Below are 26971 nucleotides of genomic sequence, written 5' to 3'. Positions count from 1 at the left end.
GGCCTCCTCAGGGAAGGGAGGGTACCCACATATTCTGACCTGTCAACACTCTGAAGGAAAACCATTAGAAGGACTTCTCAGACTCCTTGGATGCTTCTGGCTAAAGAGGATGGGAGGGATATGAAATTATATAGACACAGCCTTACATTAGGAAGGGCGTGGCTTCTGAACTTAGGCTAACAACAGTTACAGGTGAGCACATACGTGGGAATCATGACCTTCCCACCAGCACAGAAAGAGATGTATGTAGTCAGCAATGAAAGCCGAGACATGCGAGCACTACAGCCTGGAGAAGAGCGAATATTTAACATGTCTAAAATTTAACACAGCCAAAGATCTCTCCATTTTCTATTTTAAACTTGTTGGTAGACTATCTGGTATCTGCTGCTCTTCTGGATACCGAGCTGGGGCACGGCCAAGGGATTATAATGGCGGGTCCTGTCAGAGAAAGGCTTTTCAGAGGTGCCTGCCAACTTTCAGTAACATCATTTTTTTTGTCCTTCCTTTCTATCTACTCAGCCAATATCCCAGCTATCTTAGGCAAATTCAGCACACATACACTCCTCATGGTACCTTTATATTTCTAAAGTGTCTGGGGTTCTGAGTACATGAAACACATTACCTTCAAGGTGAAAGCCTATATGGTGATGCTGACATACAGGGAATCTGTACCACTTTGCACTTTTAGAACAAGAATGAACTATGTATGACAATGTAGAAGTAATAAACTTATAATCACACAGACATGAGTTCAGATTTATTTAAGTCTTCATTTCCCTACCTGGTCTATGGGAGCGGACCACACCTAACAGTGTGTAAAGACTTGAAGATAATATCTGAAGCTATACACCCCTGTGCTTGGCCTATAATAGACTATCAGTAACACATGGCTACTGCTGGAGCAGCAATCCCTGCCTTGGTCGCAGTATGCTACCCAGTCTCTGCTGGCGATATCTAATGAGGGACATGCATGTTGCCCAAGTGAGTAGCCATGGATACATCACTGAACTCAATCTCTATGGCCCTCTTTCCTAGGGGAGACACTGGGTCAGCTCTAAGGACCAAGACATGGCCCCTTCTTACATTGTTGTACCTCACAATGAGTCTGCTCTGCAAGGCAAGAGAAAAAGGACAACTCTACTCTTTCACCACATTAGAGACTAGGAACATTCCTTTTGCTCTGGGTTAGCACACGGGAGTACTGGCCAAGGGGCCAGTCACGACCCTCTAAGAGACAAACGGTAGAGATGGAGTAGGAGAGGAAGATGTTCTAAGTGGGAATATTATGTTCCTCTTTCCTGCAGACACCATCATAAATAGTGAAAAAAAATCACTTTATTTACCTCACAGAAATAGAGCTAACCAAGTACACCTATGAAGACTTTCATAATCACCACTATAGGACTGCTTTAGTAACCGAGTAATGGTCTAACTTTCAAAAGACCATACGTAGAAATACCTAGGTGTGAACATGGGGAGCTTGCTTGGCTCTTATCTAGTTTGAGACCCTAGAAGCTAGAGGGATTCTGTAAAGTGATATTTTATTTGTGTTTTAACAAATAAAGCTTGCAGAGTTAAGCCACTAGAGGCCAGGGAGTGGTGGCACACACCTTTAATCCCAGGACTTGGGGAGACAGAGGCAGAGGGATCTCTGTTAGTTTTAGGCTAGCCTGGACCACACAAGATTGAATCTGTTGAAAAGAGAAACAGAGCTCACACAAGGGTGGTCCCAGCACTTGGGATCCCACGCCTATAATCCCAGCACTAGGGAGGTGGAAACAAACGTGATATGGCTGGGCAGAGAGAGGAATATAAGGCAGGAGGAGACAGGAGCTCAGTGCAGTGTGAGGTCTGGTGGAGACCGATGTGTGAGGTCTGGTGGAGACCGATGGAGTCTGGAGACGAAGTCTGAGGACAGGATCACCCCTTTGGTCTGAGAATTGGTAGAGGTAAAGAATTTTCTAGTGGCTGGCCGCTCTGCTTCTCTGATCTTCAGCACTGACCCCTATATGTGGCTCTGAGTTTTTATTATTAATACCAATTAGAATTCGGGCTACATCTGACATACAAACTTTTGGGGTATGAATTCATGGACAAAAAGCTATTTGCCTGTGGCCTTGCAGTCACCAGCACAGGCCAGAGGTCTACATGGCTAGAGTCACCACCCTGTTGCTTAGGTTTTCATTTCTTCTCTCCTGGTGGACTTTCCCAGGACCCTTTTCTTGGCTGCCAAACTACGTAGCTGCCGTGAAATCCAGTCAGGCTTCCACTGTTCTACGCAGCAGCATTCAATCTCACATGTCCATCAACATCACTGGAAGATTTGGAGAAAATTGAGAATTCTTAAAGGGAGGAATTAGTTAAAAGTTTTTCCCATATTCAAAAACAGAAAAGACAATTATGTTAGAGAAAGTTACGTCTCTGTATAATTATGCAATGCATGACTTAAAATTAGAAAAATTAAATGAAGGTATAATCAACTTAACTGGGATTGACATACTGTTAACTATCAGTTTGATAATCCTTGTTGTCGTTTTGATAATTCTTGGTTTATCTCTTATAACATTGTTTGGTATGAGTGCCAAGATAAGAGCCTTAGAAAAACTTAATAAAACAGATCATAAAGATATTCAAACAAAGACAGAAGAATTTAATAGAGAACCAATTTCAGCATTGCATTATAAGATTAGAGTAGACCAGCCTAAGGTTTTCAAACAACCAACCTCACTATATCCAGAACTTTATAGGAATTGCCAAATGATAGAGTCTCTATAAGAGCTGATTGGACTCCTGTAGCAATGTCAGATTTAAGGAGATTCAAGGACGTGATAATCTCATATAGCATGCATTTACCATTTGTGAAGAAGCAAATGTTAAACTCATGATCAACTTGTAACAGAATTATCCCTAAAGACTGGAGAGACTTGGCTATAGCAGTCTTGAAGCCTGGTCTATAATTACAATGGAGGACCTGGTTCAAAGAAGAGGCTAAGACCATTGAAGAACAAAGTAGAGCTAGAAGTATGGAAATCTCCCAAGAACAACTTCTTGGAAGAGATTATGCTAAAGAAAAGCAATCCCTATATGATGGTCACATCCTGGCTTTATGCTGTGCAGCAGCTTGGAATGCTGGGGACAGAACTGAAGAAGTAGGAAAGAAGACTGAGTCGATTACTAAGGTCATACAGGGCCAAAAGAAACGTTCACTGATTTCTTACAAAGACTGACATCAGCAGTATTAGAATAATAACAAATTCAGAAGCTAGACAAATAATAATTGAATCTCTGGCTTTTGAAAATGCTAATTCTCAATGCAAAAGGATAATTAGGTCTTTAAAGGCAAGATCAGTGCCCCTGGAGGAAATGAATCATTTGAATCTAATGACAATGATCATGCTTGGATAGGAGAGGTGATTTTCAGAAGTTTGAGGAAAAATGAAAATGTCAAGTGTTTCAATTGTGGCAAACAAGGTCACCTTAAAAGGGACTATAAACAGGACGTTCCTAGAAAAAAATGTTTTCATTAAGCATAATCCAAACCAAACACCCCTCCTTTCTGAATTATACAGAAGGTGTGGCAAAGGCAGATAGTGTATTAATGAATGTATATCAACAAAAGACATTCAAGGTAACCCATTGCTATTGGAAAACTCCTTAACGGGCCTCTTGCAGGCCCCTATGCTAGATCCGGTTCAGTTGCTTCCTGTCATCATGGAGAAAACTCCTTCCCAGAGCAATTAAAGAACCTAATGCCTATTGTAGGAAATCATACTGCTCTGGATGGTAGAGCAGCTATAGAAGAGAGAACAAAAACTTTAGGAAAAACCATAAAATGGGTATTTTGGCAAATTTCAATAAATGAACAAAGGCCAAAATTAAAAAAACCAAATAAATGGCATTGTCATTGAAGGTCTGATAGATACAGGTGCAGATGTAAGAATAAATGCACCATAATCTTGGCATTCAAATTGGCCTCTTCAGGAGGTAAATGTTTAACTTTTAGGGGTTAGAAGTTTATCTCAGGTAAAACAGCATGAGATGGGTTGACTGTAATGGACCAGAAGTACAGAGAGGAATATTAAAGACAATGTTACTAACAGCAATAAATTGTGAGGACATGATTTGTTACAGCAATAGAATATTAACATTCCCCCAATCTTAGAAACAAACCAAAAATGAATGTATGTTTCTGGGGAAAATATTTGTAGGTGTTATAAAGAATAGTCACCGACCATTCAGGGCACAACAGCTGCTAATCTTTCAAAGACATCAACAGCCCTATCTTTAAAATGGTTGACAGTTAAGCCTGTATAGGTTACACAATGGCTTTAACAACAGAGAAAATGCAGGCTTTAGAACAGCTGGTACAGGAGCAGTTAAATGCTCAGCATATTGAAGAATTAATCAGCCCTATAATTCTCCTGTATGTGTTTTTAAAAAAGAAATCTGGAAAATAGAGTGGTAACAGATCTAAGAGCTGTTAACAAGGTGATTCAGCCAATGGGCTCTCCACAGTCTGGCATTCCCTTGCCTTCTCTACTACCTAAAGGATGGCCTCTTATAGTTACTGACTTAAAAGATTGCTTCTTCACTAAACCTTTACAAAAAGAAGACAGAATACCTACTTATAATAATTCTCAGCCTGCTAAAAGATATCAATGGAAGTTTCTCACACAGGGAATGTTAAGTAGTACCACCCTGTGCCAATATTTGTAAGTTAGCCATTGAGAATGATAAATAAACAACTTTCTGAATCATTACATGAACAACATTTTATTATCTGATTCAAACATCCTTTAGAAAGAATGTTTCAAGAAGTAAAGAAAATTTTGTCTTCTTCAGGATTATAAATTGCTCCTAAAAAATTCTATTCATTATTTAGGCTATAAAATAGGTTTATAAAAAATTAGCTCCAGGGGGTGAGTGAGTACCTGAACCGTGGCAGCTGCCCGGAGAGGGACCACCGACATTCCCCAACCCCCACACACACTTCCTGCTCTTCCTGCAGGGGTTATTCTCCCCAATACTGCCTGTCTCTTCCTGTCCCTTCCCAGCTTGCACCCAGAACCACCCCCCCCTTCATCCTCCCGTCTTTGGGGCCACAAAATTCCACAGCTCAGCCTGTTTGGGCTCTGGGGACCTGGAATTGAGTGCACCCAGGCTGGTGGGAGGTCCCCTGTTTCAATAGTCTGCCTGCAGCAAGGTAGGCCCTTTGTCAGTGAGCCGCTTGGCCAGCAAGGAGACCTGACTGTCTACCAGAAGTTCCATCATTCATTAGGGTGAGTGAATTGAATTCATTGGGGTGAATTGAACTTCTAAAAGAAGACCCAAAGGAGGTTATTCAGAAGAAGAAATGGGCAGGCGCCAATGCAAGAATTCCTCCAACAATTTGAAAAACAACATGAAAGCACCAGAACCCAGCGAACTTATAACAGGAGGACTTGAACACACTAATCAAGAAGAAGTAGAAAAAAATGACTTTATGAAAGTAATAGAGTCCCTTAAACAGGAGGTGAAAAACTCCCTTAAGGAAATGGATGAGAAGAATAACAAAAAGTTTGAAGAATTCAGTAAATCCATAAATGATATCCTAGGAAACCAAGAAAAAACAATCAAACAGATAATGGAAACAGTGCAAGACTTGAAAACTGAAATGGAGGCAAGGAAGGAAACACAACCCGAGGGCCAACTGGATATGGAAAATCTATGTAAACGAACAGAGACTACAGAAACAAGCATAACCAACAGAATACAAGATAGAAGGAAAAATCTCAGATTCTGAAGATACCATAGAGAAAATAAACGCACTGATCAAAGAAAACAGCAAATCCAACAAATTCTCATCACAAAACATTCAGGAAATCTGGGACACAATAAAAAGACCAAACCTAAGAATAATAGGCATAGAAGAAGGAGAAGAATTACAGCTCAATGGTCCAGAAAATATATTTAATAAAATTATAGAAGAAAACTTCCCAAACCTAAAGAAAGATATTCCTATTAAGGTTCAAGAAGCTTACAGAACACCAAATAGACTGGATCAAAAAAAAATCATCCCCTTGCCGGGCGGTGGTGACGCACGTCTTTAATCCCAGCACTTGGGAGGCAGAGGCAGGCGGATCTCTGCGAGTTCGAGGCCAGCCTGGTCTACAAGAGCTAGTTCCAGGACAGGCTCTAAAACTACAGTGAAACCCTGTCTCGAAAAACCAAAAAAAAAAAAAAAATCATCCCCTCGCCATATTATAATCAAAACACAAAACATACAGAATAAAGAAAGAATATTAAGAGCTGCAAAGGAAAAAGGTCAAGTAACATATAAACGTAAACCTATCAGACTAACACCTGACTTCTCACTGGAAACCATGAAAGCCAGAAGGTCCTGGATAGATGTTTTGCAGAAACTAAGAGACCATGGATGCAAGCCAAGATTACTATACCCAGCCAAGCTTTCATTCACTATAAATGGAGAAAACAAAATATTCCAGGATAAAAACAAATTTAAACAATACGTAGCCACAAATCCAGCCTTACAGAAAGTAATAGAAGGAAATTCACAAACAAAGGAGTCCAGCATTGCCCAAAATAACTCAGACATCTAGCGACCCTTCACCAGCACATCTCAAAGAAAGGAAACACACAATCTCTACTACCAAATAAAAAATGACAACCAGAGTTAGCATCCACTGGTCATTAATATCACTTAATATCAATGGACTCAATTCACCTATAAAAAGGCACAGGCTAAGAGATTGGATACGAAAACAGGATCCAACATTCTGCTGTTTATAAGAAACACACCTCAACCACAAAGACAGACATCTACTGAGAGTAAAGGGTTGGGAAAAGGTTTATCAAGCAAATGGACCTAAGAAACAAGCGGGTGTGGCCATATTAATTTCTAACAAAGTTGACTTCAAACTAAAATCAATCAGAAGAGATGGAAAGGGACACTTTATACTCATTACAGGAAAAATCTATCAGAATGAAGTCTCAATCCTGAATATTTATGCCCCTAATACAAAAGCACCCACTTATGTAAAAACAAACATTACTAGAACTCAAGGCAGCAATCAAACCAAACACACTGATAGTGGGAGACTTCAACACTCCTCTCTCACCAATGGACAGGTCAATCTGACAGAAACCTAACAGAGAATTAAGAGACTTAATAGAGGTAATGAACCAAATAGACTTAACAGACATCTATAGAACATTCCACCCAAACAGGAAAGAATATACCTTCTTCTCTGCAGCTCATGGAACCTTTTCGAAAATTGACCACATACTCGGTAACAAAGCAAACTTCCACAGTTACAAAAACATATTAATAACCACCTGCATCTTATCGGATCACCATGAATTAAAATTAGAATTCAATAACAATGCTACTCCCAGAAAGCCTACAAACTCATGGAAACTGAACAGTCAACTACTGAACCACATCTGGGTCAAGGAAGAAATAAAGAAAGAAATTAAAGTCATCCTTGAATTTAATGAAAATAAAGACACAACATACTCAAACTTATGGGACACTATGAAAGCAGTGCTAAGAGGAAAATTCATAGCACTAAGTGCCCACTAAAAAAAAATGGAGAAAGCACACATTGGAGACTTAACAGCACACCTGAAAGCTCTAGAAAAGAAAGAAGCAGATTCACCTAGGAGGAGTAGAAGACTGGAAATTATCAAACTGAGGGCAGAAATCAACAAAATAGAAACACAGAAAACAATCCAAAGAATCACTGAAACAAAAAGCTGGTTATTGGAGAAAATCAACAAGATTGAGAAACCCCTATCCAAACTAATCAAACGGCAGAGAGAGAACACGTAAATTAATAAGATCAGAAATGAAAAAGGGGACATAACCACAGACACAAAGGAAATTCAGAGAATCATTAGATCTTACTACAAAAGCCTGTATGCCACAAAATTCGAAAATGTAAAATAAATGGACATTTTTTAGATAAGTACCATATACCAAAGTTAAACCAGGACCAGGTGAACAATCTAAATAGTCCTGTTAGTCGCGAAAAATTAGAAACTGTGATCAAAAACCTCCCTACCTAAAAGAGCCCAGGACCAGATGGTTTCAATGCGGAATTCTACCAGAACTTCCAAGAAGACCTAATACCTATACTCCTTAAGGTATTTCATAATATAGAAACAGAACAGTCATTGCCAAATTCCTTTTATGAAGCTACAGTTACCTTATACCTAAACCACACAAAGACTCAACCAAGAAAGAGAATTACAGGCCAATCTCACTCATGAACATCGATGCAAAAATTCTCAATAAAATACTGGCAAACAGAATCCAAGAACACATTAGAAAAATTATCCACTATGATCAAGTAGTCTTCATCCCAGCGATGCAGGGCTGGTTCAACATACGAAAATCTATCAATGTAATCCATCATATAAATAAACTGAAGGATAAAAACCATATGATTATCTCATTAGATGCAGAAAAAGCATTTGACAAAATTCAACACCCCTTTATGATAAAGGTCTTGGAGAGATTAGGGATACAGGGGTCATTCCTAAATATAATAAAGGCTATTTACAGCAAGCCAACAGCTAACATCAAATTAAACGGAGAGAAACTCAAGGCCATCCCACTAAATTCAGGAACACAACAAGGCTGTCCACTCTCTCCTTATCTCTTCAATATAGTGCTTGAAGTTCTAGTAATAGCAATAAGACAACACAAGGGGATCAAGGGGATTCGAATTGGAAAGGAAGAAGTTAAACTTTCGTTATTTGCAGATGATATGATAGTGTACATAAGCGACCCAAAAAACTCCACCAAGGAACTCCTACAGCTGATAAACTCCTTTAGTAATGTGGCCGGATACAAGATCAACTCCAAAAAATCAGTTGCCCTCCTATATACAAAGGATAAGGAAGCAGAGAAAGAAATCAGAGAAGCGTCACCTTTCACAATAGCCACAAATAGCTCTAACCAAGGAAGTGAAAGACCTATTTGACAAGAACTTTAAGTCTTTGAAGAAAGAAATTGAAGATGATACCAGAAAATGGAAGGATCTCCCTTGCTTGTGGATTGGGAGGATCAACCTAGTAAAAATGGCAATACTACCAAAGGCAAATTTTAGATTTAATGCAATCCCCTTAAAGATCCCATCAAAATTCTTTACAGATCTTGAGAGGACAATAATCAACTTTATATGGAAGAACAAGAAACCCAGCATAGCCAAAACAATCTTATACAATAAAGGAACTTCTGGAGGCATTACCATCCCTGACTTCAAACTCTATTACAGAGCTACAGTATTGAAAACAGCTTGGTATTGGCATAAAAATAGAGAAGTCGACCAATGGAATCGAATAGAAGACCCAGATCTTAACCCACAAACCTATGAACACCTGATTTTTGATAAAGGAGCCAAAAGCACACAATGGAAGAAAGAAAGCATCTTCAACAAATGGTGCTGGCATAACTGGATGTCAACCTGTAGAAGAATGAAAGTAGATCTGTGTCTATCACCATGCACAAAACTCAAGTCCAAATGGATTAAAGACCTCAATATCAATCTGAACACACTGAACCTGTTAGAGGAGAAAGTGGGAAGTACTCCACAACATTTGGGCACAGGAGACCGCTTCCTACGTATAGCCCCAGCAGCACAGACATTAAGGGCAACATTGAATAAATGGGACCTCCTGAAGCTGAGCAGCTTCTGTAAAGCAGAGGACACTGTCACTAAGACAAAAAAGGCAGCCTACTGACTGGGAAAGATCTTTACCAACCCCGCAACAGACAAAGGTCTGATCTCTAAAATATATAAGGAACTCAAGAGACTAGACTTTAAAATGCTAATGAACCCAATTAAAAAATGGGGCACTGAACTGAACAGAGAATTCTCAACAGAAGAAGTTCAAATGGCCAAAAGACACTTAAGGGCATGCTCAACCTCCTTAGCAATCAGGGAAATACAAATCAAAACAACATTGAGATACCATCTTACACCTGTCAGATTGGCTAAAATCAAAAACACCAATGATAGCCTTTGCTGGAGAGGATGTGGAGTAAGGGGTACACTCATCCATTGCTGGTGGGGTGCAACCGCTTTGGAATGCAGTGTGGAGGTTTCTTAGGAAATTTGGGATCAACCTACCCCAGGACCCAGCAATTCCACTGTTGGGAATTTACCCAAGAGTGCCCAATCATACTACAAAAGCATTTGTTCAACTATGTTTATAGCAGCATTATTTGTAATAGCCAGATCCTGGAAACAACCTAGATGCCCTTCAGTGGAAGAATGGATGAAGAAAGTGTGGAATATATACATATTAGAGTACTACTCGGCGGTAAAAAACAATGACATCTTGAATTTTGCATGCAAATGGATGGAACTAGAAAACACCATCCTGAGTGAGGTAACCCAGGCCCAAAAAGATGAACATGGGATGTACTCACTCATAATTGGTTTCTAGTCATAAATAAAGGACATCAAGCCTATAATTCGTAAAAAAAAATCCTAGAGAAGATATATAAGAAGGTGAATCCAAAGAAAAACATATAGTTATCCTCCTGGATATTGGAAGTAGACAAGATTGCTGGACAAAAATTGGGAACTTGGGGGTGGGGTGGGATGGGGGGTTGGGGGATGGGGAGAGAAAAGTGTGAAGTGGAGGATGGGAAGAGCTTGGGGGAATAGGATGGTTGGGATATAGGAAGGGTGGATATGGGAACAAGGAATTATATATCTTAATTAAGAGAGCCATTCTAGGGTTGGCAGAGACTTGACTCTAGAGGGGTTCCCAGGTGTCCAGGAAGATGCCCCCAGCTAGTTCCTTGGGCAGCTGAGGAGAGGGTGCCAGAAATGTCCAGATCCTATTGCCATACTCATGAATATCTTGCATATCACCATAGAACCTTCACCTGGCATTGAATGGAGAAAATGACAGAGCCCCACATAGGAGCACCGGACTGAGCTCCCAAGGTCCCGATGAGGAGCAAAAGGAGGGAGATCATGAGCAAGGAAGTCAGGACCGTGAGGAGTGTGTGTACCCATTGAGACGGTGGGACAGATCTAACGGGGACCACCAAGTCCAGGTGGAATGGGACTGATGGATCAGGGGACCAAACCAGACTCTCTGAATGTGGCTGACAGTGGAGGAGGACTGAGAAACCAAGGACAACGGCGATGAGCATGAAATCTACAGCATGGATGGGCTCACTGTGAGCCTTGTCAGTTTGGTTGCTCACCTTTCTGGACTTAGGGGGAGCTGGGAGGACCTTGGACTTAACATAGTGAAGGGAACCCTGATGGCTCTTTGGCTTGGAGAGGGGCGGAGTGGGGGTATGGGTGGAAGGGAGGGGAGGGAAAGGGGAGGAGGAGGGGAGGAGATGGAAATTTTTAATAAAAAAAATGAGAAAAAAAATTAGCTCCAAAAAGTGTAAATTAGAAGAGATCAATTGCAGACTCTTAATGACTTTCAAAGATTGCCAGGAAAAATTTTCTATCTACAGTCCACTTTTGGAATAGGTCCTAATGAACTGATGGGTACTTTGTTCAAAACCTTAGATGGTGACAAGGACTTAAATAGTCCTGGAAATTATCAGCAGAAGCTGACAGAGAATTGACTTTGGGGAAGAAAAATTACAGAATGCACATGTGGATCGTGTGGATCCAAAGCTTAACTGCATTCTGGTCATATTACCCTGTAAGCATTCCACTAAAGGAATTTTAATGCAGAGGGAAGATATTATCTTAGAGTGTATCTTTTTTACCACACAAGCCAAGTAAAGAATTAAAAACTTATGTGGAAAAAAGTCTCTGAGTTAATTCTGATAGAAAAACTGAGACTTCATCAATTAGCAGAAAATGTAATACCATATGGGCAGAAAGTGAACCCTGACAAAGAGCTTGCAGTCATCTTCAGGGAGAGATCAACAACAAATATTCCAAAAGCAAGAAAATACAACTTATAAAGAGATCCTTCCTCACATTGTACAAGAAACACCAATATCTGCAGCCCCTACAGTCTATACTGATGCAAATAAATCATGAAAGGCAGATTATAAATCAGAAAATTTAAAAGTGGATCTAAACCCTTATGATGGACTTTATGGAACCTCTCAACATAGTTACTGATTCACAATATGCAGAAAGATTTGTTTTGCATATTGAAACCACTGAAATTATGCCAGATGATATAGAATTGACTTTATTATTTTTTAGTTATAAGAAATAATCAAGAATATGAACCATGCCATATATATATATATATATATATATATATATATATATATATATATCTCATATATTCCATCCTAGAAGGATCTGCCAGGTCATCTAGTACAAGTAATGTAGAAATTGATCAATTATGGATTGCAATTATGCTGAAGGCCACAGAATTTCATTTAAAAATCATGTCAATAACAAAGGTTTTTTAAAAAAGACTTCCATCATGTGGCAACGAGCCAAGGAAATAATAAGGAAATGCCCTAATAGTTCTTCATACAACCAAACTTTACTACCTGCAGAAAGTAACCCAAAGAGTACTCAAAGGAATGATGTATGGCAGATGGATGTGTTCCATTTTATAGAATTTGGAAAACTAAAATATGTACACCACATCATTGATACCTATTCAGGTTTTCAATGGGCATCTGCTTTGAATTTGGAAAAGTCTGATTTGGTAATCACATATTTGCTAGAAGTTATGGTCATCATGACTATACCTGTACAAATAAAGACACACAATGCTCCAGCATATGTCACTAAGAAAATGAAACAGGTTTTTGCTTATTATAATATAAAGCACATAAAGATATATCACACAATCCTACAGGACAGGCAGTTATAGAAAGATCAAATCAAACTCTAAAAGATATGTTAAATAAACAGAAAGGGATGATAAAGACTCCAGAAATAGATTGCATAATGCAATTATAAATTACTAACTTTGAATTTTCTAATTGTTAATGAGTAAGGAACAACAGCTGCTGAGAGACATTGGATAATTTTTTAAAAAACTACAGAATTAAATCAGCCCATATACTTTAAAGATGTGTTGACCTCAGAATGGAAAACAGAACATGTATTATGTTGTGGAAGAGTTTAGCTTTTGTTTCCACAGGAAAAGAAAAGATACAGATACCATCAAAACTGATAAACGTTTAGATTGGAACAAGAGATACCTCTGAATTAGAAGAGATGATACTTCATCAAGCAACATGACTGTTAATTTAAACTAATCTATAAAACTAACAAATGCTTTTCATTTTTTGATCAGCTATAACTTGCCAAAAGAGAACTGCCCCAAAATTAGGGTTGGGGAAGAGTTTTGTTTCTGTCTTTTCAGGAGAATAAAGGTATCCAGCTAAGGAATCTGAAGACCACTGAACAAATGAGACATCTAAAGAAAAAGGACAAATCATTCAGAAAAACTAACCCAAGGAGTAAATTGGCCTATTGGTATATCACATCTCCAACAGGATAAAATTTCATAAATCTTTCCACATGTGTGTGTCTGATGTTCTCTACAGACATATAATGTAAATGCTGTTTTTGTAGTTCCAGTCAAATTAAAGATTAAAGCTGGCATTGGAGATGGAGTGTGGTTCTCTTCTCTAAACCCAAGCTTGCTTATTAGAATAAAATCCAAAATCTCTGTCTCATGTCAGAAGAGCCACCTAATATGGGACATAAGAAAAACAAAAATTTAAGGACTATTTTATTGCCACTAATCTTATAATCCTTTGGTTTTATTTTTGACTCTTTGACAGATTTTCTTAAGATATAAATATATCAAAATTTATAAGATTAATATATATAGGTTTTAAGGTTTTTGTGATGATATTAATGGTCATATAGAGAATTAACTATTTCTAGAAAAAGACTTCATCTACCTTCTTGTACATGATTTCAGGTTTGAGTCTTTGTTTTTTTTTTGCTTGTTTGTTTTTGTTTTGTTTTTTTTTTTAGTGAAACATGATTATACCTAATAGCAAACTTAGAAATCTCAAAAAGGAGGATAGGGCCCCACAACAACAATTCCACCAGGAATATGATAACACCAACAAGCTGAAAAATACCACCAAAAGATTGTCTTTGGACTACAAAACTGCTCAGAACAATTTCAAGGTGGCTAGCTGAGATGATACAGCCTCACAGATTACTCGAGCCAGGATTGGAGACAAGTCCTATTCTTTCCCATTATGAAGAGACTGAACAACAAATGGCAGAGCTACCTCTCCCAGAACTTCACAATTAACCCAAAATTTTTCTTTACAAGACCCCCTAAAAATGGTCATTGCCCCCAGACAGATGGAAGTAAATTTAAGAATATGATGTGCACATTCCCAAGTAGTGGGTTGGGTGGTTTTTTGTCATTCAATGGATTATGGATATTTGTCATTGTTTAAGGGGACTGGTTACATATTGCTATTGGTAATGGTCAGGAAAAGAGCTAAACAAAGGAGATTAGATTCAGGGTTCCTGTTGTGAAAATAAAAAAGGGAGCTACAGATATGATAGGATGAAAGAGTAAATTATTGAATCTACTTTTAAAAAGCAACTACTAGTTTTAAATATTTTACATTGCATTGGACTTTTGTATATTGTATGCAAATTTTGTATATTGATACAAATTAGAGATTAATTTTGTTAGAACATACTGTACCTACATTTCTATTCTTGTTCAAGGTATTTTACCTATACAGCTCAATTAACAATGAGATGCAAATTTCTACTTCTTGAAAGTTATTATTAACAACTATTTAGGATAATAAGGAAATACAGGTTAGTAATTAACCACCTATTATAATTGAACTTGTAGTCATATTAGGTATGTCCCCAAGGTCAAACAGAGATATATTTTAAATAGATAGGTTGTCAAACACTTCAGAGATCTACTGAATATGGCACTTAAGATGTTTTAATAATATAGGTTCTTTTTTTATATAATAATGAGACAGGTCTTCTACTGGCAGCACCAATCTACTTCAGAGAATATAATGGGCACTGAAGAAACTCCATATGGAGTTTACTTTCTTTGTGGCATACGTTAGCCACTGGGCAAGAAAATCCCTGCCTCGACTGCTGATGCTATGGCGTCCAAACTGGACAAGCAGGACACTAAAGAGAGCGACTACAAAACACTGTCAAGACAAAGCAGAACAGTCCTTCCAAAGTTCTACTTTATAGGAAAGTCTATAAATTATTCTAGGCATGTATGCTGGAGATGGATGCCCCAATGTTGCAGAGGAACCCTGGGTGACTGACCAGGCAGCCAGCTGTTTCTGTCATTATTCACAGTTTTTGGAAGTTGCTTGCTTGCACTTCCTGTTTACTCAGTTAATATTATTTCCTTCTCATGTCTCTAAAGGAGTTAAAGACTAAATAGTTATCATTATAGTTTTCCTTATTTACCAAACTCAGAAAAGAAACTCACTAAAGAGGTATAAAGTGTATAATATTGAGAGACATCAAAAGATAGTTTTGGATGGTAATGCAAGTTATCATAGAAAGTAAATTAGATACAAGACTTTGGACTCACTAAGATAGAATAGATAATGGAGTATTTTCTCTGAATTTGTCAAATGCAAATGGACTAGACATTGTTGATGTACTTATTGCCTATATATACTACATATAGTTATAGAATTTATTGTGTATAGTTTTTCTTTTATTAGTTATATTTTTTATTTTAGACAAAAAAAGGGGAAATGTAGTGATATTTTGTTTGTGTTTTAACAAACAAAGCTTGCCTGAAGATCAGAGTGCAGAGTTAAGCCACTAGAGGCCAGGGAGTGGTGGCACACACCTTTAGTTCCAGGACTCAGGAAACAGAGGCAGAGGGATCTCTGTTAGCTTTAGGCTAGCCTAGACCACATAAGATTGAATCTATCAAAAAGAGAAATACAAAGAGCTCACACAAAGGTGATCCCAGCACTGGGATCCCACACCTTTAATCCCAGCACTAGGGATGGAGACAGGCGTGATATGGCTTGGGCAGAGAGGAGGACGCTCAGGCAGAAGGAGACAGGAGCTCAGTGCAGTCTGAGGTTTGGTGGAGACTGATGGAGTCTGGAGATGCAGTCTTGTAGTGAAAGGAGTGGTGAGCCGCTTCCCGCCGCCCGGCTAGCTTTACCTGAAATAATTACATGGAAACTGTATTCATTTAAACACTGCCTGGCCCATTAGTTCCAGCCTATTATTGGCTAACTCTTTACATATTCTTTTAACCCATTTCTAACAATCTGTATCGCCACTTGACTGTGGCTACCGGCATGAATCTAACCACCGACCGTCTTTGGTAGGAGAAGCATGACATCTGACTGTCTCTGCTTTCTTCCTCCCACAATTCTGTTCTGTCTTCCCTGCCTACCTATGTTCTGACCTATCAGGCCAAGCAGTTTTCTTTATTAATTAACCAATGAAAGCAACAGATAGATAGAAGATCTTCCTACATCACAGTCTGAAAACAGGATCACCCCTTTGGTCTGCGCATTGGTAGAAGTAAAAGAATTCTCTAGTGGCTGGCTGCTCTGCTTCTCTGATATGTGACTCTGGGCTTTTATTATTAATACCAATTAGAATTCATACTACAATTCTGTCACTTGTTCACTTTGGTAAAGAATGAAGGGGGCAGGAAGCTCTTCTTTGCCCCGTGAGCTCTCCTCGAAAGCCTTTCTTCACCTGAAAGTAGTTCTGCTGTTCCTCCCATTCCCATACATATTACCTCCTGTCCCTGGACAAGCACAGAGACACAGCAGCCTGAGAGAAAGGCTGCACGGAGCTCTGCTGGGGGACAATTTCATTTTAAACACTCTCACTAATCCTCCTTAATCATCAGGAATGAACCAGGGCAGTGCTGGCCCTTGGCCAGCTGTTCCCCTGCAGCCCGGGAACAACGCCCGAGTCTAATAACCTCGCATTCATCCCTTTGGCAGACAGACTTTATGAAGCACCCAAGAAGCTTAGTGATTGGTAAAATGAAAACAAACCTTGTTTCATTTACTGTGCAGAGAGCAAAGAGGTGGACTTTGATGCTGTTTTCTAACCAGCAGGAGCAACTCACATGGGGTCCTGGAGTCTTCATGGCATTAGAACTATTTAAGTCAAAGCTTGAGGGAACTGTTTGCAAACCTTGTAATCCTCACCATTCCTGAAATAAACTCGCTTCACCGAGTGAAGGCATAACCTCAGGCTGGAGAGCACACACGGCCAGAAACACCCATTCCGAGTGTCTCTTCCAGAGTACTGTTTCAGAGCCTTTCCAGACTTTCTCCTGTGGGGATCAAAGGCCTTGTCTCATCTCACAACTATTATTGTGGCTGCCTGGCTAGTTCCTACTAAACCTCAAACAGACAGGAAATATTTTCAGGTACAAACCCAGCACAAAGATATATCTCCAATGAATGACCAAATTGTTAAACGTGTTCCCCATCTCATATCTATATTCCAACTACTTGGTTTTTCCTCCCTTCTACTCTACTAAAATGTATTTCCCCAGCATCTCATTCCCTTACAGGATAAATTCACAATCCAATAAGTATTATACATGTGAAAAATAATGGACTTTATTTTTTTTTTGACAGTGTCTTTTTTTTTTTTTTTTGGTTTTTTGAGACAGAGTTTCTCTGTAGCTTTTGGAGCCTGTCCTGGAACTAGCTCTTGTAGACCAGGCTGGTCTCAAACTCACAGAGATCCACCTGCCTCTGCCTCCCGAGTGCTGGGATTAAAGGCGTGCGCCACCGCCGCCTGGCTGACAGTGTCTTATGTAGCCCAAACTTCAACTCACGACATACGCAAGAATACAGAATACCTAGTTAAATGTGGCACTGGGGATGGAACCAGGGTTTTGCTTTAGTTTAGGCAGGCACACTACCGATGGAGATACATCCGTAGCCCTTAATTATACCGTTTTAAATGAAATGCCACATTTAATTCAAAAAGGAAACTGACATTTCATTCACTATAGTTTTAAAAGGATTTAGAAAATACTAGGACATTCTCTCCTGACTCCTAAATTCATTTTCTGCTTACCAAGGCTTGAGTAGTCTCCAGGAAAGGGATCTAAACTCAGAGGGGGAAGATGTCTTGATTCAAAGATAACTGAAAACCTTTTCTTTTTTTCTTTTTAGACAGGTTTTCTCTATGTAGCCCTAGCTGTCCTGGAACTCACTCTATAGACCAGGCTGGCCTTGAACTCAGAGATCTGCCTGTTTCTGGAGTGCTAGGATTAAAGGTGAACACCATCAATGCCTGGCTGAAAATCTTTTTCTGTGTTTTGGGTATGAGTAAGTATCCAAGGCTAGTCATCGATTTGTAATCTTCCTGTGGTCGGCCTCCCAAGTGTTGGGATTTTTGTGCATGTGCATAACGTCACACCCAGCTATTTCCAATCATTTTCTGAATATCCTTGATGTTCATGAGGTTTGTACTGAGATAAAGTCTGAGCAAGTGTCATGACTGGCAGCCTGGGAGAGATGGCAGCCCCAGGGGAATGACAGGCAGAAAGTGAAGAGCTGTCATGGAATTCTGGGAAGGAAGCAGGCCGACTGTGGTCATTCCACACAGTCTTACACTCAAATCATTCCAACAAGCACTACACACATCTGGGGGCAGGTGGGAGGGATAAGCTACATATCTGGCTGTCATACAAGCCACTTTCAAAGCCACACCCAGGGTGCTTGGGTGATGCTGTCAAGAACTTGGGCTGATTCAGACCCCTAATGCAGGAGGATGGCCAATTCTTTAGGATCTGTTTGAAAAGTCAGATAACATTCTCTCTGTTCATTTGCAGGAACCTTGAGACTGGTGATTCTGTCTCAGGGAACACTGCCCAATGCCCTAAAAAACATTTTCCATTATAAATGAGAGATGCTACTGATATCTAGTAGGGTAGAGGTCAGGCTTGCTTTATGACATCCAAACGAGGCACAGGATGGTACCTCACAACAAAGAATTATCTGGTCCCAAACACCAATAGTGCCAAGAGTGAAATTTTGATTTTTATTATTTATTTATTTATTTATTTAGGTTTCTTCAAGACAGGATTTCTCTGTGTAGCTTTAGAGCCTGTCCTGGAACTCGCCCTGTAGACCAGGCTGGCCTTGAATTCACAGAGAATCCGCCTGCCTCTGCCTCCCAAGTGCTAGGATTAAAGGCGTGCGCCACCACTACCTGGCCTGATCTTATTTTAGTTGTTTTACATTAATGTATCTATTTTGTGCGTGTGAGTATGAGTGGCATGGATGATATGCACACGTGTGAATGTCAAAGACAGCTGGATCGGCACCTTTATTCACCAAGCTGTCTTGCCAACCCAGAAACCCTACTTTAGATGGCCTAATTTGAGCAGCTAAGATGCTGCCCTCCCAGAAGACACTAGCCAGTCCAGGAATGGCTCAGCCCAGGCTCAACAGAGAGCACTTTCCAGGGAAGTTATCAGTCTACTGCAACACAAACTCACAGCGGGTTACCATTTCCAAAGGAGTATGGAAATCTGGATTTGCAGGAAGAAATCACCTAATTTCTAAAATTTGAAATTTTAAAAATTTAGAATTTGATAATCAAAACATAAGAAAAACAACTTACAGGAAAATACATAGATCTACAACATTTTTAAAAATCCAAGACCTGTAATCCCTGCCCTTTGTGACTTTGGATTAATTTAAATTTCCAGGGGACAAAGACTAGCCAGTCCCATCTGGAACCCGAGAGCTGGTCTAGCACTGGGCCATGCTTGAAGTCACACAATGTGGGACCAACCGCCTGGGTGAGAGGCAGAAGGCGGAATTACAGCTTGACACTCTCCTTCTGGACGTTCACTTTGTGGCTGAAAACTAACCCTAATCTCAAGAGTTATAACAACCCAGGGATTTTCAAAGCCAAGGTTCCTTTTGGAATAGATATACATGCTACTTCCTTGATTGGGTCCAAATGGTCTTTCTTCCCATTTTGCCCAGGGTATAACCTCAATTCCACAGACGGAAGCAGACTGGAGACAGAGCTCCTTCCAGCCAACCACCTTGCTGCTGCCCGGGAGCAACTGACTTCCCAGTGAACTCAGCCTCGCTCTGATTCCTCTCACTCAGTTCAACACCCGGGTTTCTTTGGTTCACTGAAATTCTATACAGAATATGAAGGTGTGCATGTAAGAAAAACATACTGTCAAGAATTTCAGCTAGCACCATGGAGACAGAAAGATAAACATTTACACCAGCTTTCCTGTGTCCCCTTTATGTTTAACCTTGCATACTGACTTGTACTGAGGACAAGGCTTTGCCGTGGCTGTTAGCTCCAGAGTTTGGGAGCTTTGGACACACTAAGGTATGGGTTTGAATTCCAGTATGATACTATCTTGTCTATAAAACTCTGAGGAAAGCCGGGCGGTGGTGGCGCACGCCTTTAATCCCAGCACTCGGGAGGCAGAGGCAGGCGGATCCCTGAGTTCGAGAACAGCCTGGTCTACAAAGCAAGTTCCAGGACAGGCTCTAGAAACTACAGGGAAACCCTGTCTCGAAAAACTAAACAAAACATAAAACAAAAAAAATAAAATAAAACTCTGAGGAAAATCGGTTAAATACCACGCTGCCTTATCCAGGAAACACTCTTCCATTGTCCAGCCATCGCCCATCACTGAAGAAACACCTACTACTTATGCCCAGCCACCACCGCGTTCGTTATGGTTGGTCATTACTATCACTGAATAAGTAGCCCCTATGTTTAAACACTGTCACTAGTCTGTGGCACTACTGGGAAGGGCAGGAACCTTTCAGAAGTAGGGTTTCCCAGCACTCGGGAGGCAGAGGCAGGTGGATCTCTGTGAGTTTGAGGCCAGTCTGGGCTACAAAGCAAGTACCAGGACAGGAGCCAAGGCTACACAGAGAAACCCTGTCTCAAAACAACAGTAACAATGTGTAAACAAATAAGAATAAAATAAAGAGGAAGAGAAGAAGGAAGGCAGAGGAGTGTTTCCTCGTTTTTACCCTTCTGCTATTGTCCAGACAGGAAATGTTGCTGAGAGAGGACAAGAATTCCTTCCTCTGTGTGCTCACTTTTGTCTGCCTAGGGTGACTTAGGCAGGGGTTTGCCATTGGACAGGGGAATGAGTGTCTGTGGACATCACAGAAGTAGCAAGTTGGCTGTCACTGAAGAACAGTTCCTAACGCATACACAAGGCAAAGCCAGCAAGGTGGCCAGGACAGACCAGTTTATCAGGGTTACTTTGGTACCAACAAGAAAAAACAATTCCCTCCCCCCACCCAGAATCAGACTGTGCTTAGGTAAGGCTAAGTAACTTAAAGATGATTTAAAACTACACAAGAGGATATGAATAGGTTAAATGGAAACACTGTACCACTTTATGTAAGAGACATGGACACCTGTGGGTTTGGGAGCTGTACCAGGCTTTTTCTTTTGGACCACTAGCCAGCTCCTAAATCATGATACGGAGACTTATTATTAGTTTTGAATGCTTTGGCTAGCTTGGGCTCATTTCTAGCTAGCTCTTTTAACTTAAATTAGCCCCTGTCAAAATCTCCTGAGTAAATTGGGAGCATGGGGACCATGGACAAGGGTAGAAGGGGAGGGGAGTAGAGAAAAATGTAGAGCTCAATTAAAAAAATACAATACAATACATACATACATACATACATTAGCCTGTCTCTCTTTATCTACCTTTTGCATTAAGGCTTTTACCTTTCTTCATTCTGTGTATCTTACTTTCATTGCTTTTCATGTCTGTCTGGCAACCGCTTTGCTTCTGGCCCCAGGCATGTTCCCCTCTTTCTCCTCATTCTCTTCTCTCTCTGTTTCTCGTTCTTCTTCTCTCAAGTCTAGATTTCTCCTATATATTCTTTCTGCTTACCAGCCCTGCCTATCCATTTCCTGCCTAGCTAATGGCCCCATTCAGTTCTTATTAGACCAATCAGATGCCTTAGGCAGGCAAGGTGAAACAATGCAATACATCTTTACATAATTAAACACACATCCTTACATTGTTAAACAAATGCAGTATAAACGAATGTAACACATCTTTACACAGTTAAATATTTCACAACAGGTATTTGTAAGGGTTTCTGGCACAGCCAATTATTCTCTCCTTAGACACCAAGGTATCAATGATGGCAACTCTGAGATAGATAAGTGGCTAAAAGGCATTCTGGTGATATGTTGAACTATTAGTGAAATACAGAATCTTCAGTTGAAAATGTTGATCTAGGGGCTGGAGAGATGGCTCAGTGGTTAAGAGCACTGACTGCTCTTCCAGAGGTCTTGAGTTCAATTCCTAGCAACCACATGGTAGCTCACAGTCATCTATAATGAGACCTGGCGCCCCCTTCTGGCATGCGGGCATACATGGAAGGAATGCTGTACACATAATAAATAAATAAATCTTTTTTTAAAAAAGGAAAATGTTGATCTATAAGAACATACTATATAAGTATACAATACTGTGTACAGTACTGTATATTGTGAGCTGTGTGAGGGTAAGAGTATGCTCTTCTGAATGTCAATTCACACACTGATAACAGTTGAAAGAGAAAGAATCAGGGCTTGCTTCCTCATATCTGCCACCTCAGCATCTGATAGACTGAGGCAGGAGGATTAATGCTAGTTCAAGGCCAACCTGGGCTACAGTGTGAGATGTAGGTTAGAGAAGAGTGCTTGCCTAGCGCATGAGGCATTGTGTTTAATCCCTAGTACTGCAATCAATCAATCAAACAATCAACCAACCAATAATTCTATGACTAAATAAAAGAGGGAAGGCTTCACTAACATGAAACTTTTCTCAGGATGGAGACATCTACCCAGCACACATTCCTGCTTCATTTGAGCAGAAATCAGTACCGGGATGAATGTGTGTCTTCTCTCTGCAGAGAACTTACCAGCCCACAGTTGCGCTGGTCAGGACCACATCAAACAGCAAGAGTGACAAGCCAGCTGTGATGACCTGCAATACAACAAATGCCATCAGATCAGCAGGAGTCTGGGGGGCTCCCATGTCATGTCTCCCATGTCCATAGGCCTCTGCAATTAGCACAGCCTCTAATCGAAAAGCATGATGTGGAAATGCTATGTCCTGTAATCTACTGGAATCCCCATGTTCTGTAGTCTCCTGGAATCCCCATGTCCTGTAGTCTCCTGGAATCCCCATGTCCTGTAGTCTCCTGGAATCCCCATGTCCTGTAATCTCCTGGAATCCCCATGTCCTGTAATCTACTGGAACCCCCATGTCCTGTAATCTACTGGAATCCCCAATGTCCTGTAGTCTACTGGAACCCTCATGTCCTGTAATCTACTGGAATCCCCATGTCCTGTAGTCTACTGGAATCCCCAAAGAAGCACTGAGTTTTAAACTACTCAGAAGAGAGGTGCAGTGCCAACGCCACAGAGAAGCTGCATCAACAGTATTTCCCTTGTCTCAACGCACAGCGCCCAGCTCCAGGGTCATGATGATCGCGGGCCTGTGCCCAGATCCTCAGGGAGACACTCATCTGTCCACACAGCTTCAGTTCTCTTACCCCTTCTAATACCCTGGTCTTTCTAGACTATGACACGCATTCTTAGAACCCAGTGCTTCATTGCAGAAGAGAGCAGTTGAATCCGTAATTATCTGGATCATAGAAGCCAAGATAGAAGGGAGAGGTTAGACCTATACCTTTTAGAGCAAGGAGACTCAGGAATGGTGGCCATGGGGTCCGGACTTCAGAGTGTGTCTCAGAACAGTTGTCATGGAATGAGTGTGAACCAATGACCCAACTCAGTCCATACTTAGAATATCTGTGGTAAGCCAATTCTGAATTCTGCAGGCCAGAGGAGCTACTTTGAGGAAGGTAACCCTAAGGACCTGCTTTCTTGCAGTGAGAGAGTGGGGTGCAGGCTGCTGCTGAGAGCCATGCAAGCTGTGAGTGCTCAGAAATCTCAGCTACACCCCCATCCCCACCAAGGGGATGCCCTGCACTGTCCCAGAGGCCTTTTTGGGTGTCACAGTTGAGAACAAGGCAGAAAGAAGATGGCCAGGGGTGGGTTTAATAAGCCCCTCCTCATGCACCATTTTACATTTGACATGGTTCTTCTCCATGTGTGGTCAAAATTCAAAACTGGGTTATCTTGCAGGTCAGATGTCTGATTTTGGAAATGAGGCATGCTACCTGTACAAATGTGTTTACCACCTCCTCACTTTCCAGTAGAGGACAAAGCTGAGGACGGTAAAGACTAGCCCTAACCTGGAACCCCTGGACCTAGAGCTTCTGAGGACCACTGTCCCATGATGCCCTCCATTTCTACCTACCAGAAGTGTTTCATTTGCACTTTCCCCAAATATATTTCATTGAGGTTTTCCCATTTATATGTTTGGAGAAATATAGTTTTATACTGTGTATGTCTGCTTTTTTATCCCTATTTCTTTTTATTCACACTTTTATTGCCATTTTCTCTCCATTTGTTTTCATTCCACTATCTTGAACAAAATTAACTATCCTGATAATCCCTCTTTTCTTTCAAAACATTTATTGTTTCCTGGAACAGTGCTAACAAGGACACATTTCCCGGCACTGACTGGAGGGGAAGCTGCAGTCTACAATGGCTATCAGCTACGCTGTCAGCTTGGTACACTGCAGTCTGTGATGGCTATCAGCTATGCTGCCAGCTTGGTACACTGCAGTCTGCAATGGCTATCAGCTACGCTGTCAGCTTGGTACACTGCAGTCTGCAATGGCTATCAGCTACGCTGTCAGCTTGGTACGCCGCAGTCTACAATGGCTATCAGCTACACTGTCAGCTTGGTACGCTGCAGCACTCCACTGTGACAGTAGGACCCAGATTACGTCTGTTTTCCCTATTTCTCCACCATTGCCTGCACCTCATTTTCCTCTCTTCAAAAAAATGTACATTTATTGAGTACAGTGTGTATGTATGTATGCACGTATGTATGTATGTATGTATGTATGTATGTATGTATGTATGTATGTGGGCATCACAGTGCATGTATAAAGTGGATGATTCTCTCCTTTCCCCATAAGTTTCTGGGGTCTGAACTTAGGTGACCAGACATGGCAGCAAGTGGTTCTGTCCTCTGAGCCATCTTGCTGGTCTTCAAGCCGTCTTTGTCACCTCCTGGAGGCTTCCTTTGTCCATCTTCTCTGCCTGTTCTCTGATCTACTCTTCATGTGACTTAGTCATGACTAAGAAAAGGGAGGCATCCCTTGTCAGGGAATATTTTCCACCAGGTCTGTGCCTTGGCACCTCCACACAGTTCTGGAGCTGAGCAGTCTTGTCTGCTGGGACTCGGGCAGCTGGCCTGACTGTGCCTGTGAACGGTGCCTTTTGCCAAGAAAAACATGGCTTAAAATTTTAAAACCAGTCCTGACTTGAAAATCAGTTTGCTCTAACAGCCATGCTGGTGCCCTTGCCTCTGCTCCTTCCTGGAAATATTTGTGTAACCTCCAGCTTCCTCTTAAGCCACATTTTCAAGCTCCTCCGAAGTTTTCTTTTTTAATAAGCAAGAGTGCTGATGGCTGTGACATGCGTTGACATGCTATAAATCAGTGTGGCTTGTTTCTGTCAAGATTGCAGTGGCAGGCTTGCCTGGCAGGCTACTGTGGAGCTGAGCAGGCTGCTCTTCCATCTACTCCATAAGAGCCATCAGGGCTTGGTTTTCACACCTTTTCCTTCCATCACTAATCCTAGCAGGGCAACCTCTCAGAAAGGTGGATGCTGGCAGCCAGGTAGTTCGGCCTGCATGACCAGTGAACAGCTCCCAAAGGCTGACCTCTCCATGTCTGAGGGTCAAAATATGTTTCTGTACACAAGAGCTACTCACTCCTAATCCTACCTATGAGGAAGTAAATGCCAGTAGCTGAATGCTCTAGGCCAGAATATAAAATGGCTCATGTGTAGTCACTAAGGGCAATACCTAAGCAACAGAAGGACCTCCCTTGACTGACGGCTAGAGGGCCTGTAACTTAGAGGTAGCATGTGACTTGCCCCAGGGACTTTGAGGCTTGTGGCAGTGAGAGTAAAACCAAAGCCTTGTCTCCTAGCTCAACCTGCTCTCATAGCCAGGGACTCAAGAAAGGCTCACACAAGACACATGTAGCTTTAAGAAACCACTGGAAGGTTGGGGAGACAGCTAAATTGATAAAATGCTTGCCCCACAAGCATGTGGATCTTAAGTCCACAGGATCCATGTAAAAAGCTGGCATGGTGGTAGATGCTTGTAAACCCAGCGGTCTCGAGAGAGGCAGACACAGGCAGATCCCTAGAGCTCACACACCAGCCTGCTTGGCCTACCTGGTGAGTTCCAGGTCAATAAGAGATTGTGTCTCAAACAAATAGTAGAAAAGCACTTGAAAAATGACACCTGAGGTTGTTCTCAGACCTACACACCCATAGCCACAAGCACACAATACGTGTGAGCATCACACAAGAGTGTATTGAAAGCAACTCTCTTATTTCCACAAATGACGTCTAGAGTGACATCATTCACAAAAAACAGAGTTAGGAGCAACCAAAATGTCCCTTAAGAGATGATGACCAGGTAAAGAAAGTAACTCACAACAGAGTATCACTCAGCTTTGAAAAAGAGAAAATGTGATACATATTTCAATGTGGATATTATGCTAAGTGAAATCAGGATACACTCAAAGTTATCTGTCATAAAACTCATGAAGGCAGAAAAAAGAATGATAGTTTCCATGGCCTATAGGAACCCAGAAGGGAGAGTTATTGTTGAATGGCTACAGAATTTTAGTTTGGAAAGAAAAATTATTGAGAAAGACAATAGTGATGGTCACACAATAGTATAAATCTATTTAATGCTAGTGGACTAGTCATTCATGGTGGTTTTAATAAGAATGGCTCCATAGGCTCATATATTTGAATACTTGATTACCAGAAGTAGCACTATTTGAAAGGATTAGAAGGATTAGGAGTTGTGATCTTGTTAAAGGAAGTGTGTCACTGGGGGTATGAGATTTCAAAAGTCC

At 40.8% G+C, this 26971-nt stretch overlaps 1 protein-coding gene across 1 annotated transcript in view; it reads right to left on the bottom strand.

The window, feature by feature from the left end:
• Positions 1-26971, bottom strand: part of Tmem241 (transmembrane protein 241) — a 141864-nt gene that overhangs the window by 2219 nt on the left and 112674 nt on the right. Inside the window, exon 16 of the mRNA XM_042055151.1 lies at positions 22871-22935. Coding sequence (XP_041911085.1) covers positions 22871-22935 — 65 coding nt within the window. The remainder of the gene's footprint in view (positions 1-22870; positions 22936-26971) is intronic.

This window comes from Arvicola amphibius, chromosome 5 (genome assembly GCF_903992535.2).
Source record: "Arvicola amphibius chromosome 5, mArvAmp1.2, whole genome shotgun sequence".
Taxonomy (NCBI): domain Eukaryota; kingdom Metazoa; phylum Chordata; class Mammalia; order Rodentia; family Cricetidae; genus Arvicola; species Arvicola amphibius.
This window is presented reverse-complemented; position numbering and strand designations above follow the sequence as displayed.